Source organism: Sprattus sprattus, assembly GCF_963457725.1.
Source record: "Sprattus sprattus genome assembly, chromosome: 7".
In the NCBI taxonomy this organism is placed as follows: Eukaryota; Metazoa; Chordata; class Actinopteri; order Clupeiformes; family Clupeidae; genus Sprattus; species Sprattus sprattus.
In genome coordinates, this window is record NC_137926.1 from 8,468,501 (window position 1) to 8,485,894 (window position 17,394).

Here is a 17,394-nt window from a genome sequence, read left to right on the forward strand (position 1 = left end):
GATGGACAGTCTGTTTTTGCACCGCCTGTAAACCTGGACTTTGGGATGCCACAAATCCAGGATCGTGGACAGTAACATCAGGTTTGTCCGCAACAATCCGAGTAAATTTACAGCTTTAGTTACTAACTTACATGCTAGCCTGGGAATGATTAAGCTAACGTGAGTCTACAGTAAAGGAACCAGGTTGAGTAGCCAGGCAGAGATGGGGAAACGACAAGTTGGGGCACGCTAGCTTATAAACCAAAACCACTAACTAACTTAGCCAAGTGTATGTTACTGTTACTCTCTAGTAGTTTACTTGTCAAGTGAATAACATACAATATGTTTGAGAAAGTTAAGTTACTGTAATATCAGCACGGCACTATTTTATGCTTGCTCTGGCTAACGTAATTGAACGCACTCTGGCAGAAGTATGAGTCCCGTGACGCTGGGTCATGCTGTTTCATGCTAAGTAGTCAACACTCAGCCACCGGTAGAAGGAAGCGAATCCTCTCAAAACCGTTTATTTGGTTCATGTATGGCTTTCTCGTTGACTTTCGAAGACCAACTTGAGTTAACATCCAACCATTAAAAATAAGTTGATTTTTGGGAGCTAACGGCAGCTTGAGGAACCCATGCCAATGGCTGAGCAGAAGCCGTGCCCTGGAATGTGTGGGTTTGCTGTCAAATTTACATATTGTTGTTAGAGGTTACTTTATGTGTACATTACGTCACTTTCTCTAAGTACTTAATTAAGTTAGCAGCGTCTGACAAGTTACCTTCCAACTGAGTTGTTTCTCACATCATTTAGCTGACTCGTGATAAATCACTGATTAAGGCGAGCTGAGTTCAATAGATTAATCTTTTCAGTTGATTGGATTACAGTGGTACTTTACTGTACGTGTGGCCATATTAACTTAATTCTGTCACTGTTGTTGCGTTGGTGCCTTGTCCTTTAAATTAACTGCTGTTCAGCAGCTGAGAAGAAAACAATGGTGGTCATGCGTTTGCAATTGAGGATGCTTCGGATCATATGACGGTAACCCAAGGAGATAGTGATGAGGTAGCAGGACTAAACGTTGTCTCATGTTGTTCTGATTGAAAAGCAGACGGTTGAGATAGGTGGTTGTGGGGTTCTGTGATTCGTCTTTTCTCCTTTGTTTAGAAAACAAGTCGGTTTGCAGAACAAAATGCCTTAGGTTCTGCAATACAGCCTATACCCATTGGCATTCCATTTATTTATTTGGCATATCCCAAGAAGAGGCCATTTCCCTCGCATTTAGTCTCATCTTTTGACTTGTATCAACTCTACAGGATGATTCCTGTCCTTCCGGAGTCCAGCACCCATGTCCTGGCAGAGTTCGACTGCCTGGACCCCCTGCTCTCTGCTCTGCGGCTGGACTCGGGCAGACTCAAGGTACCTACGCTCTGTCCATTCCTCCATCCTACTGACTCTGTCACCCTCTCTTGAACCATGTTTTACATTACTGTTTATTTGGGATCTCTCTCTTGCCATCCAGAAACCATCGTCTCTTATTTACTCACTGAGTTACCCATTATTGATCTGGATTAGCCTGTCTTTTATGCATGATATTTAAAAGGGAGTTCAATATCCTACACCTGTCTACCCCTCCATAGCCACTTGAGAAAAGCATTATGCGTTAGTGTTAATGCTCAATGGGTTGATGAACATGACAGACCCTTAACATCTTAAGCCTCGCTGATCTTTTACCCCACTCATGTCTGAACTTGTTAATATGAGGCTCATCAACCTTAATAAAGAGCCTAGATTTTACTGATTTCTTGTCCAAGTCAAGGTGTCTTTGATGAACTCACCTCTCATTGACTGGCTGTGTCATGCGTGAAGTAAAACTAGGTGACCTGAATAGTTTGAGGTAGAGTTAGAGAAGTGTTTCGCAGGTGAATTCTAAGGCTGCGTTGGCTTTTGTTTACCTTTTAGTCAATCTGGCCTGCCTGTGGTTAATGTGTAGCAGTAGCTAGAATGTAGGTCTGAGAGCTGTGAGAGGTGTGTGTGTGTGTGTGTGTGTGTGTGTGTGTGTGTGTGTGGTTCTCTGGATGTGGTTCTCTGGATGTGGATGTGGTGTGTGTCTCTACATCTCTGTTTGTGTATGTATCTGTGTCAGCATGTGTACATATACAAACAAATTACACTACTACATATGTGTGTGCATTTTTGTGTTGCAGTGCACATGTCTGGCTGTGTCCAGGAAGTGGCTTGCTCTGGGGACATCTGCGGGGGGTCTGCATCTCATTCAGAGAGAGGGCTGGAAGCAAAGACTCATCCTCACTCACAAGGTGATTCTAGGTGTTATGAGTGTGTTTGTTTGTTTGTTTGTTTGGACTTATTGGATTTGTTAGTGATAACAAAAAGTACCTTCACTACCAACCAAGGATAATTTATAAATTCAAAGATAGATTAATCAGTTCCTGAAAAGCGTTGTGTTTTCTGTCCATTTTCACCATCTGTGATTTATATGTATTTTGTATTGTGTATTATAATATTTATTTTATATGTTTTATTTATTATACATCTTATTTGTTATGTTAATATGCTCATGTCCATTGTGTGATTGGTGATCGTCTCATAAGCCTATCTGCTGTGTTATCAGGAAGGAGCCATAACCCAGGTGGCTTGCTGCCCTCACGATGAAGACTTTATCGCTGTTGCCACAAGGTAGGTATTTTCCCAACTCTGTTTCTCTTCCCTTTTCTTCCTGTCTGGGTGACGTTTATTTGTAGTGTTTCTGTATTTTATTGCACTGGACACTGTGCATTTGTGTGCATCAGGTATAGTTTATATTATGGCTTGTAAACTTAGAATGTGTCTGGCATGTTTGCATGGCGGTTGTGTGTGTTTTTATGTGTATGTGTGCTGTTTTTTACAGTTAGGGTTAGTAGGTAGGTATATATGTGTGTTTGGGTGTATGTGTGTCTGTGTTTGTGTGTGTGAGTCAAAGCATGGTGGTGCTGGTGTCTGCATGTGTATATTTATGTGTGTGTGTGTATGTTTCTTGAAATATTGTCTGTGCATGCGCACATGTGTGTGTATTGTCTGAGACAGTCAGGCTGTGTTTATGCATGTGTGTATTTATTGTGTGTGTGTGTGTGTGTGACAGTCAGTGTGTGTTTATGCATATGTGTATTTATTGTGTGTGTGTGTGTGTGTGACAGTCAGGGGGTGGTGGTGGTGTGGGAGCTGCAGCTGGAGCGTCGGGGTCGGCCTGATCGAGCGTGTGTGTCCTGGGAGCACCGTGGCCAGGCCATCACTGCCCTGTGCTGGGACACCGCCACCCTGCGTGTGTTTGCCGCGGACGCCGGGGGAAAGGTGTCTTTCATCCGCGCTGGCTCCTCCAAACTCGGCAAGGTAATGGTAATGGTAGCAGTGCTTACACGTGATTGGCTACTCACTGAATGTCTCGGGATCCTGATACATTGCTATGGGCATGTGTTTGGTGTTGCAGTATGTGCCTTCTGTAATTGGGTGCATGTTTGCAGTTGGGTTTGAAATATGTAAATAAAAATGTAATTATTTTAAATATATTATAAATTAAATGTAGTGTGTGTGTGTGTGTGTGTGTGTGTGTGTGTGTGTGTGTGTGTGTGTGTGTGTGTGCATACAGGGCTCTGCGTTCGTGATCTTCCCCGTGCAGACAGTCACCACAGTGGACTCAAAGGTGGTGCAGCTGGGCTACCAGGAGGGCCGGCTGCTTGTGTCCTCCCTTAGCCGCTGCTACCTGTGCGACACAGACAGGTGTGTGTGTGTGTGTGTGTGTGTGTGTGTGTTTGTGAGTGTGACAGAGGGTGCGAGAAAGAGAGCGAAAGTGAAAGAAAAAAAAGAAAGAGTGCTTATTAATGGTTCCAGCGCACAGCCCTGTTATGCTGTGACACTTGTGCATGCATTCGCCAAGAGGGATAGAATAAGTATTTACTTGTTTCAACCATTGTCATTAGCATTACTTCTATTCAGAGCAGAGTCTTTTTCCCTCTATCCCACATCCTTCTCCCACCTGTTTTCCTTCCTTCCTTATTATCTATTTCTGCTACACTCTTTCTCTTTCTATCATTCTTTCTTCCTTTCCAACTCACAATGTGCATCTGTTTGGGAGAAAATGGTGTGGAGCCAGTAGTCTCCATTAATGACTCCATTATAACGTGTAAAAAGAAAATGGTTCAAAACCTTTCTCTCTTTCTCTTTCTGTTTTGCCACCCCCCCCCCCCCCTTCTCTTTCACTTTCATTTTTCCCAGAGAGAAGTTCTGGCGAGTGGGTAATAAGGAGCGTGACGGGGAGTACGGGGCTTGTTTCCTGCCCCAGGCGCGGGGGTCTGGGGGGAGTCCTCCCCCCCTGCTGTACTGTGCGCGTCCCGGCTCGCGTGTGTGGGAGGCCAGCTTCAGTGGGGAGGTGCAGAGCACACACCAGTTCAAACAGCTGCTCGCCTGCACACCAGTGCCCCTCATCACCTACAAGTACGCACCTGTGTGTGTCTGTGTGTGTCTGTGTGTCTGTGTGTCTGTGTCTGTGTCTGTGTCTGTGTGTGTGTGTGTGTGTGTGTGTGTGTGTGTGTGTGTGTGTGTGTGTGTGTGTGTGTGTGTGTGTCTGTGTCTGTGTCTGTGTGTGTCTGTGTCTGTGTCTGTGTCTGTGTGTGTGTCTGTGTCTGTGTGTGTTTGTCTGTGTGTGTGTATCTGTCTTTGGGCACACCTGTGTGTGTTGGCACCTTGTCAGATCGAGTGTGCATGTATTTAATCACAAGAGTGTGTGATAGCACCATGCCAGGTGTAGTCTCAACTTGTTTGAGAGTGTGTTCATGTTTGCACGAGACAGCGTGAGATCTGTGAGAGATTTTGCTGATTCAATGCTGACCGTGCATTTGCCCGACTTTGTTTTAAGGAACTTTAATTACATTTTGCAGTAGTCTGTATTTACATTCCTCTGTCTGAAATATTCCTACCAGGAAATCAACCGCACCTGAAATGACGGCGCTTGAAATAACCTAGATGTTTCTGTTGTGTTTCGCAGGCATGAGCCACAATATAACCCCAACCAGAAGAGTCCTCAGGCTCTGGCTTTCCCAAAGCTGTTGCACCTTGGGTAAAAACAGCAAGTTTCTGATTCACTGGTGATATTGTATTAGATCTAAACCAGATGCAGTAAAGCGTAAATTGCTGTGAATGGATAGATAATGAAATAGTGAAATAAGTGAAGGACAGCCAAAAAATCTAATCTTCTTTCAGGTGATTTTTGAGAAAGGGTGTGTCCTCTGTTCTGATTTAATCTGTGTTTATGTGTGTACTATGCAGGGATCAGCACCTCCTGACCTGGACTGATTCTGCCATCTATATCTTCACACCTCAGAGTGACCAAGTGCTATTATGGACAGAGGTTAAAGGTGAGAGTCTCCCTGTTTCTGTTTTCTGCTTTTTAAAGTGCAGTCCTCAATTACAATCCAATACACTTACTGTCAAATCCATCAAATGTATCCTCGCGGTCCTCAAGCTGTCCTTTGTGTGTGTGTGTGCTCAAAACAACTCTGGTGTTCCTGCGTGTCGCTGCACACCTTGAGGTGGTTCTTGGTTCCTGCTTTGGTCAGTGTGTGAGTGAGTTTATTTTGTGTCTAAAGGCATTGTGGAGGTGGCAGTGTTCCGCAACGAGCTCTTCTGTCTCTATGGTGACGGCCGCCTGTCACACTTCTCGTTGCTGTCAGCCGAGCGTTGCGTGGAGAGGTTGCTACGGCGGGAGGCTTGGACCCTGGCAGCCACTGTCTGCTGCATGTTCCAGCACACTGTTGCGTCCAGCAGGGTGAGTTAGAAACACACACACACACGCACACACACACACAAAATGACATTACCTGCTGGCCTTTACACACACACACACAGAAACAGAGATAGCACATCTTCCACACACACACACAAACACAAACTATATTAGTTTTAAATATAATAGTAACTAAAGTCAATGCATCTGCTTTAGGTCGTAGATCATTTTAGAGTGTTCATGTCTGTCCCTCCTGCACCCAACAGGCCAGGAAGTCCGTCCCCATGGACCGCCTGGAACACCTCAAGTCTCAGCTCAGCGCCGCCTCCCACGCTGAGCTGATTGGTCAGCTTGAGGACGTCATCACCAAGCTGGAGCCCTTAGACTCCGCCTGCAGCAGCCGCCGAAGCAGTATCTCCTCCCACGTGAGTTGCATTAGCATTAGCGTTAGCACATTGGTCAGGTGCTTTTGACTTCACCTACTCTCCATCCCTACTACCTCGTGTTTATGATCTCAGAGAAAAACAGTCTGTTGCTGATTCTTGAGTTTTGTATCTTGGAAGTGTGAATTGAGTTTGTTGGTTGATGCTAGCTGTGCGATGTGTGTGTCTACACGTCACTTCCTAGCATCTTGACAGATAAGAGTTGTATTAATAACATGCTTCCTCCCTTGGAGTGTAGCATCCTTGCTTACTGATTCCAGCCTCAGATGGTGCATAACACCAGTTATATTAGATAAGGGTTGCACAACAAACCAGGGAGTAAATGTGCACAGAAGTCATTGTGCAGAAGTACTGTAGTGCCCACAAGCTGAACCAAAAGACGCAAACTTTATTTCTCGTGCTCTTAATTTGGGTCTCAAATTTGGTTGCTTGACGCATTTTAATTTTCACTGTTTAAAAAAATGTTTCATGCTGCTGTACCCTGCCATGTTTAACTTTAATAAATTAGTCTGAGGAAGGCAGGGGGGTCTATGTAAAGAAGGCCACCTTAAAAATAACTGTCCTTGAATCAGCATAAATCAAAAAGAACAACATCTACGTGTATGGATGTATGTTTTAGTTTAAATGTTATTTTTACGTATCATTATTTAGGAGAGCTTCAATGTTCTGGACTGTGGAATCTACCGGGTCATCAGCCGCAGGGGCAGCCAATCAGATGAGGACACCGCCTCCATGGTCAGCCAATCAATGCTTGAGGAGGAGCGTCTGAAGGAGTTTAGCTTTACTCAAGAGGAAGAGCCTGGGGAGCCGGGTAAGGGCGGGGCCTCTGGCAGACTCCACCTCTGAAAAAGGGACACACCCCTTTTTAGAATTTCCCCCTTTTCTCAGGACCAACATCTGACCTTTGCCCTTTGTTAAACCCTAGGTGAATGTTGTTTAGTATTCGAAAGCAGGTCTTTAAAAGGCTATCCAAAAGCTTTTTTTTTTACTTTTTTTATTTGAAAGGGTATTACTGTGAAATAACTCGGGAAAATTGTTGATGAGATTTGTTGATATTTTAAAGCAGCTGAAATAAAAGACAAAACAAAACAAAGCCCATTGAGGTTTTCATTACATCTTTGTCACGCTGCCGTCGCCAGTGCTTCCTTATGCTTTAGTCTCTTTGGTTGGGTGTTGTTTTTTCCTGCATCGGCATCGACAGCTCATGTGTTTTTGCAGTAAGCTTATGCTCAAACCCTCAAGTATGAGATCACAAATATGTCAAATATATCCCCCCATTTGTTGTAATGACAGATCATTTAACGATGATCTAATCTAATGATCCAACAGTGACCTGAACTCAGGACCTGAACAACCTGTATCCCTAGGCAACAAGCTGTCATAGCATCAAATGACATCATGACAATTCTCAGTAGTGGTAACATGACTCTAAAGTGATCTGCCATGGCCACATCTGATATTTGCTCTGACATGTTTCTGATTGGCTCACCAAGTAGGGATTGAGTAAAGCTTTACTGGTTTTGCTACATCTGCTTGCATCATCTCATCGCATCTCCGTCTTCTTCCACCTTCCATGTTTTCTCTCCTCCTTCTCCACTGCTCTTCCTTTCATTCTTTTATTTCTCTGTCTCCATTTCTGTCCTCACCTCTCTCCTCCTCCTCCTCCTCCTTCCTATCGTCTTCTCTCTCTTCTTCTCCTCCTCTCTCCTCCTCCTCTCGTCCTCTCTCTCTTCCTCTCCTCCTCTGTCCTCCCCTCCTCCTGTGTCCAATGACCCTCCCATCATGCCCTGGGGCTCAGACGTGCATCAAGGAGAGCGAGCGGAGGCCGAGCGCGTGGAGCCAGGGCTGCAGTTCCATCTCCCGCTCTCATTCCGCCCCAAACCACCACGCATTGCCCTGCAGGCCGTCCGAGACAGGTGACACACACACACACACACACACACACACAATCACATCAACCTCTACAAATACAAACCACCTGGCAGTGAGAAGCTCAGTGGTGCGGTCTGATGGAGACCGATAGAGAGAGTGAGGGAAGTGAAACTGCCCCCCAGAATAGCAGCCCAGTGTGATTGAGCTTCCTCTTTAGTACTGTGTGCATGGCCGCTATATAAATGCACCAGTTCCCCTCCACTGTAGTCTGCTTACTCTAACCAGTGGCGCTGGCGGTCGCACGATATGGTATGTACGCAGGGATGTTTTGCTTGGCATGTTATCAGTGTTAACTGTTCAGTTAAAATGACCCTAGAGGAAAAACGGAACGATCTTTTGACCTCATGGCGTTTGGAGTGCTCACATTGTAGCTGTGTGAATCTCATGCTGTGTTGATGTTTGCTTTAAACTTTGCTGTGTTACGTAACGTTTTCAACCCCTTTCGAGTAAACTTTCCAGCAATGACATTTCAGTTTCTTTAACTTTATTCTTTCATGTTTTAATGTATACTGATATAAGACAATGACTGAAGGTCAGTATTTGCCAGGTCTGTCATGATTTTGTTTGTGAAAGGTTTATTCTAAAAAAAGCAGAACTTCAGAAACCGTAAGTGAATCAGTGGTTATTACTCTGCCCTGTTTGTATTGATTTCATGTTTCCATGTACATGTGTGTGTGTTGTGTGTGTGTGTGTGTGTGTGTGTGTGTGTGTGTGAATTGCAGTGTGTCTAGTTTTGTGAAGAAGACTACAGAGAAGATCAACACCCTTCAGATGAATGCTGACCTTTGGCCTCGGCCTGACCTCAGGGACGGGTCCCAGGGAGAGGTCATCATCACCACCACCACCCCCTTCCCAGAGGTGGAGGACCACGAGTGAGTTCTAGGCTTATCTTACATGGTCAGGTGTTATAATGGTGGTAAATGTAACACTTAAAAAGAAATAAATGGGAAATTCATACAGTATTTTTGTAAATGGTTGGGTTAAAATAATCAACAAATGTCACAATACAAATTACTGAGAAATACTAATATCATAAAAAAAAATGTTTATGGATTTATATGAACCTCTATAATTCTTGTGTAAATATTGTAATAATTTTTAAATGGAATATATTCTTCATGAGTACTTCCTAAATTTGGTTTACTTCATACTTATGGATGAACAGAAGGCTATGAAAAGGTAAGTAGAAGAGGCAATACATAGCAAAGTGCTTGTCAGGAGACTTCCTGTGATAACTAAGCATTTCTGGTCCCCAGGCCCTCTGGAGAGCAGTCGAGTGCTGAGAATGACCTACAGGAGCTCAGAGCAGCCACCGAGAAAGCCATGTGAGTCTCCCTCAACACACACGCGCACACTCGGGCACGCACGCAGGCACGCACACACACACGCACACACACACATACAGTACGTCACACACACAAACACATACGACACGCACACATACACTCACACACTCACACACACATACGTTTCCCATCACAGCATTTACCCATACGTCACACACACAAACACATACGACACGCACACATACACATACATCACACACTCACACACTCACACACTCACAAACTCACACACTCACACACTCACACACACATATGTTCCCAGCATTTACATGAAGTAATTCCACAGATGCTTTGGGGCTGTCCTGTGTTCCCATGTGTGTCGGTACCTACACACCATGGTGTCTTTTTTCACATTGTGCGTCTGTGTATTTACCCATCCAAGAAAACATGAGTTTGTCTTTCCCAACGCATGAGTTTGCATATAAATACAATTATATATATATACAGATGCATATATTTTGTAATAAATTGTTTTTATTAACAAATCTTAATTTGTATTAGTGTTAAGTTGGTTTCAATTCAACAACCTAACCACTAGATGCCTCTAAATCCTACACAATGCACATACAAAAAATAATTATATATATATATATTTATAGAAACAATCCTTACATAGGCGACCTTGGGTCTCTTGAAAGGCGCCCTATAAATAAAATGTATTATTATTATTATTATTATAAATTTGGACTGGCATAAATTGACACCAAAGAAAGTCTCATCTCATAGTTCTTCCTAGCATACGTTAATGATGTGAACATGAGGAAATCGCTGAGCTTTTGCTAACTAAAAGAAGCGGGAAATGCCTGTGGACATGCAATAAGCATGTGCCCATGTATGTGATCCTTGCAGATCACATGTTGATACCAGGAGAGACCATCACAGTCATGTTACTCAGGGCCTGGACTCTTGACCTGATCAGGCATTTACAGTCAGGGCCTAAAGCCATGTCATTATAAGGCATTAGCAGTGGGGGCCTAAACCCGCAACATTATCAGGCATTAACAGTCAGGGCCTAAACCTGTGATATTATCAGGCATTAACCATCAGGGCCTAAGGCTGTGACATTATTAGCAATAACAGTCAGGGCCTAAACCTTGTGACATTTTCATTCATTAACAGTACAGCAGGTCTCCAGCAGAGCTACATTGACAGGATAAGGGGACTTCAGCCACCACATTCACTCCTCATTTGAGTCCTCATGCTCAAAATCAGCCGCAAGAAATCATGATTCTGTGTGAAAATGTTTTATAGCCTGTGTAGTCTGTTTAAGCTGCTATGGAATGTTCGATAGCCTGTGTAGGCTGCCATGAAATGTGAGAATGGCTAACCCTAGTTGATTTCATGCACCTGTGTCAGGTGTCAGGATTGGTTGCCATGAAATGTAGGGCATGAGTTATTTGGGATGATTTGAGATAAGGTGATGTGCCAGAAAAAAAGTGTTTTTCTACTATACACTCTTTTGAATAATATCAGTTTGATTTAATGATGAAAGGATGTTAAGTAAAGTAAGTATTTTGGGGGTGACAATGGTACAGGAGGTAGAGGAGTTGTTTAGTAGTCGGAAGGTTGCTAGTTCGATTCCCCACTCCTCCTCCTTACCAAGTGTGTAGGTGTCCTTGAGCAAGACACTGAACCCCTAACTGCTCCTGATGTAATAAATGCAGTTTCCTTGTACGTCACTTTGGATAAAAGTGTCATTTAAATGACTAACTGTAAAATGCTAAATGAAAGCATTTATGTAGAGCAGTCCCTTATGTGGTGTCCTCTGTGCTGCTGTGAACAGAGCTCAGGTCCAGGATCTGCATGTTCTGTTGGACCCAGCCAGTCTGGAGGAGGCCCTGCTGGAGTGGCTTCCAGTGTTGGAGCGGGTTCTGGGCCCGGAGGATCTTACGGAACCGGATCTGGAGCGGGAGGAAGATGGTGAAGAGGAGGAGGGTCTGTTAGAGAGAGAGCTAGAGGTCCTGTCCTGCTCTGCAGCTCAGCATTCCGAAGAGGTCACGGGGTCAACAAAGAGGGGTTCAGAGGACCCTAAACTGCTGGCGGCTGAGAAGGCCCTGAGAGAGACCTGTAGCGCTAGGCAGCACAGGGACATGGAGCCAATCCGCCTGCTCTCGTCGCGACCTTTGCCCTCTGACCTCCAGGCTGACATCTCCCAGCTGACCTCCCTCTGCCTGGACGTGGGCTGCGTGAGCCGGCGGGGCTCTGAGGCGGGACAGAGCGGAGAAGGAGGAGGGAGTGTGTGTGTGGAGAGCGTGTGTGTTTTTCTGAGACGCTATTTCTACCTGCTGGACCAGGAACACACACGCAGGGTGTGTATGCAGAGGTACCGACAGCATCCGGGGGTCCTGAAGGATTTCATAGCGGGGATGCTAGGTAAGGACTCAAAGTCTAAGAGTGTGTTTGTCTGTTCTTATGTGTACTTTCACTTCAGCTGCCTGGTAGTCTGGATGTTATTGACCATGGCACACCAGTATAAACTGGGATTTGTTTTCATTGTTTTCATTTTACGCCATTCAATTCTTCTTATTGAGAATTTTTCATTGCTGTCGACAGATTTATAAGTATCACCTACAGTTCTACAGTTGCCTATTGGTAAAGATGGTGTGTGTGTGTGTGTGTGTGTGTGTGTGTGTGTGTGTGTGTGTGTGTGTGTGTGTGTGTGTGTGTGTGTGTGTGTGTGTGTGTGTGTGTGTGTGTGTGTGTGTGTGTGTGTGTGTGTGTGTGTGTGTGTGTGTGTGTGTGTGTGTGTTGACAGAATACACTCAGTCCAGTAAGGTGGTGGAGATTATCCAGAAGGGGGATCTGCTGAAGTCTCTGAGGAGCCTGAGAGAGCTCCAGCCCTGGAACACCCCTCTACTCCTGTCACACCTCTACAGGTGTGTTTGTGTTTGTGTGTGTGTGTGTGTGTGTGTGTGTGTGTGCGTGCGTGTGTGCATGCATGAATGAATGCTTGCGTGTGAGTGTGTGCGTGCGCTGCACCCAATACATTGTCTGCATACTGTACATACATTTACATGAGCACAATGAAAGACATGACAGTGGTGCTGAAGTGATAACTTGTTTTGCTTTGCTTGAGAAGCAAACTATGTAACATACATTACGTAGGCTATGCGTTGCCGCCCTCTAAGCAGTCGACCCGGGCCACAGGATAGCTATGTATGTGGCTTGGGATAAAAGCATTGGTTAAATACTAGGGATGCACCGATCCGCTTTTTTCACCTCCGATACCGATATCTGAGGTTTAGTATCGGCCGATACCGATCCGATACTGATATAAAAAAAACAGCGCGGAACTATGGTAACTGTGTGTATGTGTGTGACCACACGTGCGAGAGGGAGAAATGAGGAGTGCATGACATGAGATCTTGGTGCATTTTTTGCTAATTTACTACTTAACATCATGTCTAGTCATCACTATCAATTCATAACATAGGCTAAAAATAATCACAAATAATGTACATTCTAACTAGCGCTAGTGTTCATATTAGTTAGCAATCATATATCCGCTAGCGTCAACTTTTACTTTACATTGTAGAGGCTCAGCATGGTGACCTGTTAATGTATTTGCTGGTTCTAGTCTGTTAAAAGACCCACGATTACCAAAGCAGTATTCTTTATCTCCCTTTAATGTGCATTCATCAATTTCCATTACATGACGATGCATGAGATCCTACATATGTGTGTCTGCAATGAGAATGGGGACTAATTAGCACTGTACTGAATTACTTTAACAGTTATTGCTACACGATAACAATTACACAACTAATATAACTCGACATATAATTGTGAACATGAATCTCATTCATAGCTCATCCATCTTTATTACAGCAAACCAACATCAGGACATAGGCCTAACTAAATCTCCGCTTAGCATGCTAATCGCTACTAATAGCAACGTGCACTCATAATACACTACCTATATACATTAACATTAAAAAAATTGTCACCGATACCCGATCTAGAAATGTCTTCAATATCGGTACCGATACCGATACAAATATCGGATCGGTGCATCCCTATTAAATACCGGACCTTTACCCTATATGACGACTACTTGGTATTATGAGAAGCATATTGGTATTATGAGATGCATATTGGTATTATGAGACGCATATTGTTATAATGAGTCGCATATTGTACCAACCCCGGACCCGGAGCCACACACACTATGTATTCTTCAGTCATTTTACTGTAGCAGCTGAACATGACAATATGAAGGTATGAAAGAGGATTGGAGATGGGAGTTGTGAACGAAGTGTGTGTGTGTGTGTGTGTGTGTGTGTGTGTGTGTGTGTGTGAATAAATTACTTTAACAGAATAATTTCAGAGTTAAAGGACCATGCAGTTTGTTAGCTGGCTGTGTGTTACTTTTCTGCAATTTCATACTTCTTATTTCATACTCTTACTCCTGTTCTTTAGACTGTATGAGAAGCATGGGGAGCTAGCCATTCGCTCGTTCCCCCAGTTCTATCCCACAATCCTCCCCTCTGACGTGCTGGCCATGGCTCAGCGCAGCCACTTCCTGCCTTACCTCGACAACCTGGTGCAATCCCGCGCTGAGGAGCAGAGGTGAGAAAGGACTCTCGTACCTCACCTGCCAGAGCTCAGAGCTAGTTGTGATGAGGTTAACGATACTAATTCCAGTGATGAGGTTAAGGGTACTAATCACAGTGATGAGGTTAAGGATACTAATCGCAGAGCACAGACTGAGAAGACATATATACTTTTCCTTTATTACAAGTAACTTCGGTGCAAAGTTTGTGCAAAATAAAATATCTTGTGCTGTTTGCTATGGAGACTGTCAGTGAAGACAGAGTCATATGTATAATGTGAAATTTTAGACTGTTGTGTTGTAAGACCATAAATATTTTGGTGTCTGTGTGTCGTAGGACATATGTTGAGGAATGTGGCTTAAATGTGGTTATACATGATTAAAGGGTTAACTGAGTGAACATTTTAAGAGCTGTACAGAGCCTTGTGACATATAACTGGTTTTGGATGACTACTGAATGATTCCAATGCTCTCTCCTCAGACTGACCTTCCTTGGGTCCCTCCTACAGCCTGAATCCCTGCGACAGGATTGGCTGGAGCTGGCTCTTTCCCATGATTCACCACAAAGGAGTGACACCTTAACAGAAGACGGACAACCACGGTACAGTCTCCAAAAGCACAATTGCTGTTCCATTGTTGAGATTTTGTTATTTTCCAGCGGTGGATTCTGATGCAGTGTGTCTCTCTGTCCCATAGGTGGCACTCTCATTATTTCAGCTGGGGGTACGGCCGCCTCCTCTCCCTCCTCATCCGTCAGCCGGCTGACCTAGCGTCCAAACAGAAGATGCTGGACACATGCAAAAGACATGGGTGAGAGATAGACATTCATATATATTCACCTGTGCTGATGGCAGTGTTTAAGAGAGCCTGGCATCTTCACGACTAAATGCCACTAAAAAAATAATACACTGTACCTTTAAAACCTCTCTGTGTGGAATCTCTTGTGCCCTTCAGGTACTGGACGGGCTACCTGCAGCTGTGCAGTGAGCTACAGCGCCACCCAGAGGCCTTTGCTGCCATCTGCAGTCTGGATGACATGAGTCTGCTGGAGTTGCCCAATGGTAAATGTTGTGAACTACCCTACCAGCCAGCTAATGGTTTTCACTGCCATTTACTTACATAGTCGGCTTTGTGCGCAAAATCTGGACACATTTTGAAGTAATGTTTTTGGGTCATATTAGATTAGTATTTGAAAGTACTATATTAGATGTAACAAAATATTGGAACATCCCAGATTTATTTTTTCTAAAGTTTTTTTTCTACCTTTATCCCCCTCAGTCTTTTTACATGTTTACTTTTTTACTTTAATAGGTTTTCTCTGTTCTTTCATCCCCTTGTTGTTGTGTCCAGGTATTGTGCCTCAGACCCTGGAGGAGTGGAAGCTGCTGATACAGCTCGCTCAGCAAAGCTGCAGGGGGAGTTCGGACGGGACAAATGGAGCCACTAGCACTAGCGCTAACAACACTAGCACCGTTAACGGTAGCAGCACAGCTAATGGTAACATAAGTAACAGTGCTAATGGAACCAGCTGTGCTATTGACGCTAGCGGTGCTAGTGAAGCTAGTGCTACCTGTCCCAGCAGCGCTAATGGAACCAGCTGTGCTAGCGATGCTAGTGGAGCTAGTGCTTCCTGCCCCAGTACTGCTAATGGCGGTTTAGCTAACGGCTCTGCAGACAGGAGCAGCCAGATCACCCCAGAGTCCTTGACGCTCAGGTTGGCTCGTGTGGCAGGGCCAGACCAGGCCCTGGAGGCCCTGCAGGAATGTGGGATCCAGCTGGAGCTGGGGCCCCAGTCTACCCGGGTGTGTGACCTGCTGAGGGTGGCAGAGAAGAGGCAGAGGTGAGCCAGAGGGTCCCTTGCTGGTGGATCAGTAGCACTGACATATTCTTGCTATTCTAGCGACATGTCATACATATGGTTTAAAACTGCACCTCCTCACTCATAAGCCTTCATATCCTTTGTTGCTCTCTTTTTTCCCCCTCTATCTCTCTCTCTCTTTCTCTCTCTTTCTCTGTGTCTTTCTTTCTCTCTCTCTCTCTCTCTCTCTCTCTCTCTCTCTCTCTCTCTCTCTCTCTCTCTCTCTCTCTCTCTCTCTCTCTTCTTTGTAGGGCTCTGATCCACACAATGCTGGAGCGATGCGATCGTTTCCTGTGGTCCCAGCACGCCTAAAGTAGAAGGCTGCCTGCCTGTTGCAATACTGGTCAGGTTATCTCAGTCAGTTACCTCAACTACGCCCTCATGAGTCATCTCCAGCCCCATGCCACAACCTTCCCTGGGACCTCCCTAATCCAGCGTCAGCCATTCCCACTGTTACTTAGTATTTCCAAGCACAAATATCATATGGGAATATAAAAAAGACAGTATTAACATTTTGTTTAATATTTTAAATGATAATAATAATAATATAATATATGCTTAAAATAATTTATCTATTTATCAACATCAGAGGATGATATTTGTATTTGAGTCATGCGCCTTATAACAAATCTTGTACTTAAGCATAAGATGTGAATGTATGTTTACTTTTTCTGGCTAAAGTTAGATGTGTATTATTCTAACTTCACGAGGAGAGTGGCATATCACAGTAACACTCACATATTTAATGCCTTACTCGGCCACTACTCTAAGAGCTGCCTCTGGTTAACTAATAGTTCTGTGGATGCTATCAGAAGTCGCAGGTGTGTAATATTTTATAAGATTGTCTTCCATTGAAAACATCCATTCTCTCTATAAATAAAAGCTCGGTGAACGTGTGTATGTGTGTCTTGGTGTTTTTTATTTGGTTGTTCTATGCTGCCAGTTTCGGTTCCTAGTCATAAGAATACGCTTTCCTGAAGATGTTATGATCTTATAATGATGCTAATTTCATGTTTGTGTTGACAATCAAACTCTTAATCAATAAGCCAGCTGTACAGGAAAGGTGATTTATAATAATATCACCATGGTGTGTGTCAAACCTGAAAGCACGGCTCAAAGTTTGGTGAGTCAGTCCCTCGCTTTCTAGGAAGAAATATGTTGTTTTTCTTTTGTTGGTGGCATGGAGTGGACCACCTGAGTCCAAAAACTGCCAACTTTTTAGGTGCGCTTAATTGGAAATCATTATTGTGTAATTTTCCCAATAAAAGAATAAAGCTGACAGATAATCCAGGACCAGAGCGTGCTATACGATGCCATCTCCCCTTAGAACAGGTGGTTGAACAGGCAGCTGTTACTTCAAAGAGAGACTGTCAGGGCAAATGAGAACAGTGTACACACACACACACAGATGGGATGATAGTAAGACCAAAAAGTCAAATTCACCTGTTCGCTCCAAACACAAACACACCCTAACCCATTTCCCCTTACCCCAAACCCCACCCAGGCCTCG

At 44.2% G+C, this 17,394-nt stretch overlaps 1 protein-coding gene across 2 annotated transcripts; it reads left to right on the forward strand.

Moving 5' to 3' along the window:
* hps5 (HPS5 biogenesis of lysosomal organelles complex 2 subunit 2) lies at positions 1-16,559 on the forward strand. 2 transcript variants are annotated; one of them, XM_080841981.1, is made up of 23 exons: positions 1-81; positions 1,294-1,396; positions 2,185-2,295; positions 2,610-2,674; positions 3,172-3,364; positions 3,621-3,751; positions 4,247-4,465; positions 5,016-5,087; positions 5,297-5,385; positions 5,617-5,795; positions 6,020-6,178; positions 6,848-7,007; positions 7,995-8,112; positions 8,851-9,000; positions 9,385-9,453; positions 11,258-11,847; positions 12,230-12,350; positions 13,894-14,043; positions 14,508-14,627; positions 14,723-14,836; positions 14,981-15,087; positions 15,377-15,866; positions 16,136-16,559. In XM_080841981.1, the coding sequence occupies exons 2-23, from the start codon at positions 1,295-1,297 to the stop codon at positions 16,194-16,196; spliced, it is 3,570 nt and encodes a 1,189-aa protein (XP_080698107.1). In that variant the 5' UTR covers positions 1-81; position 1,294; the 3' UTR covers positions 16,197-16,559. The 2 variants fall into 2 exon arrangements, with proteins under 2 accessions (XP_080698107.1, XP_080698108.1); XM_080841982.1 differs by lacking the exon at positions 1-81 and adding an exon at positions 530-651.
* The last annotated feature ends 835 nt before the right edge of the window (positions 16,560-17,394 follow it).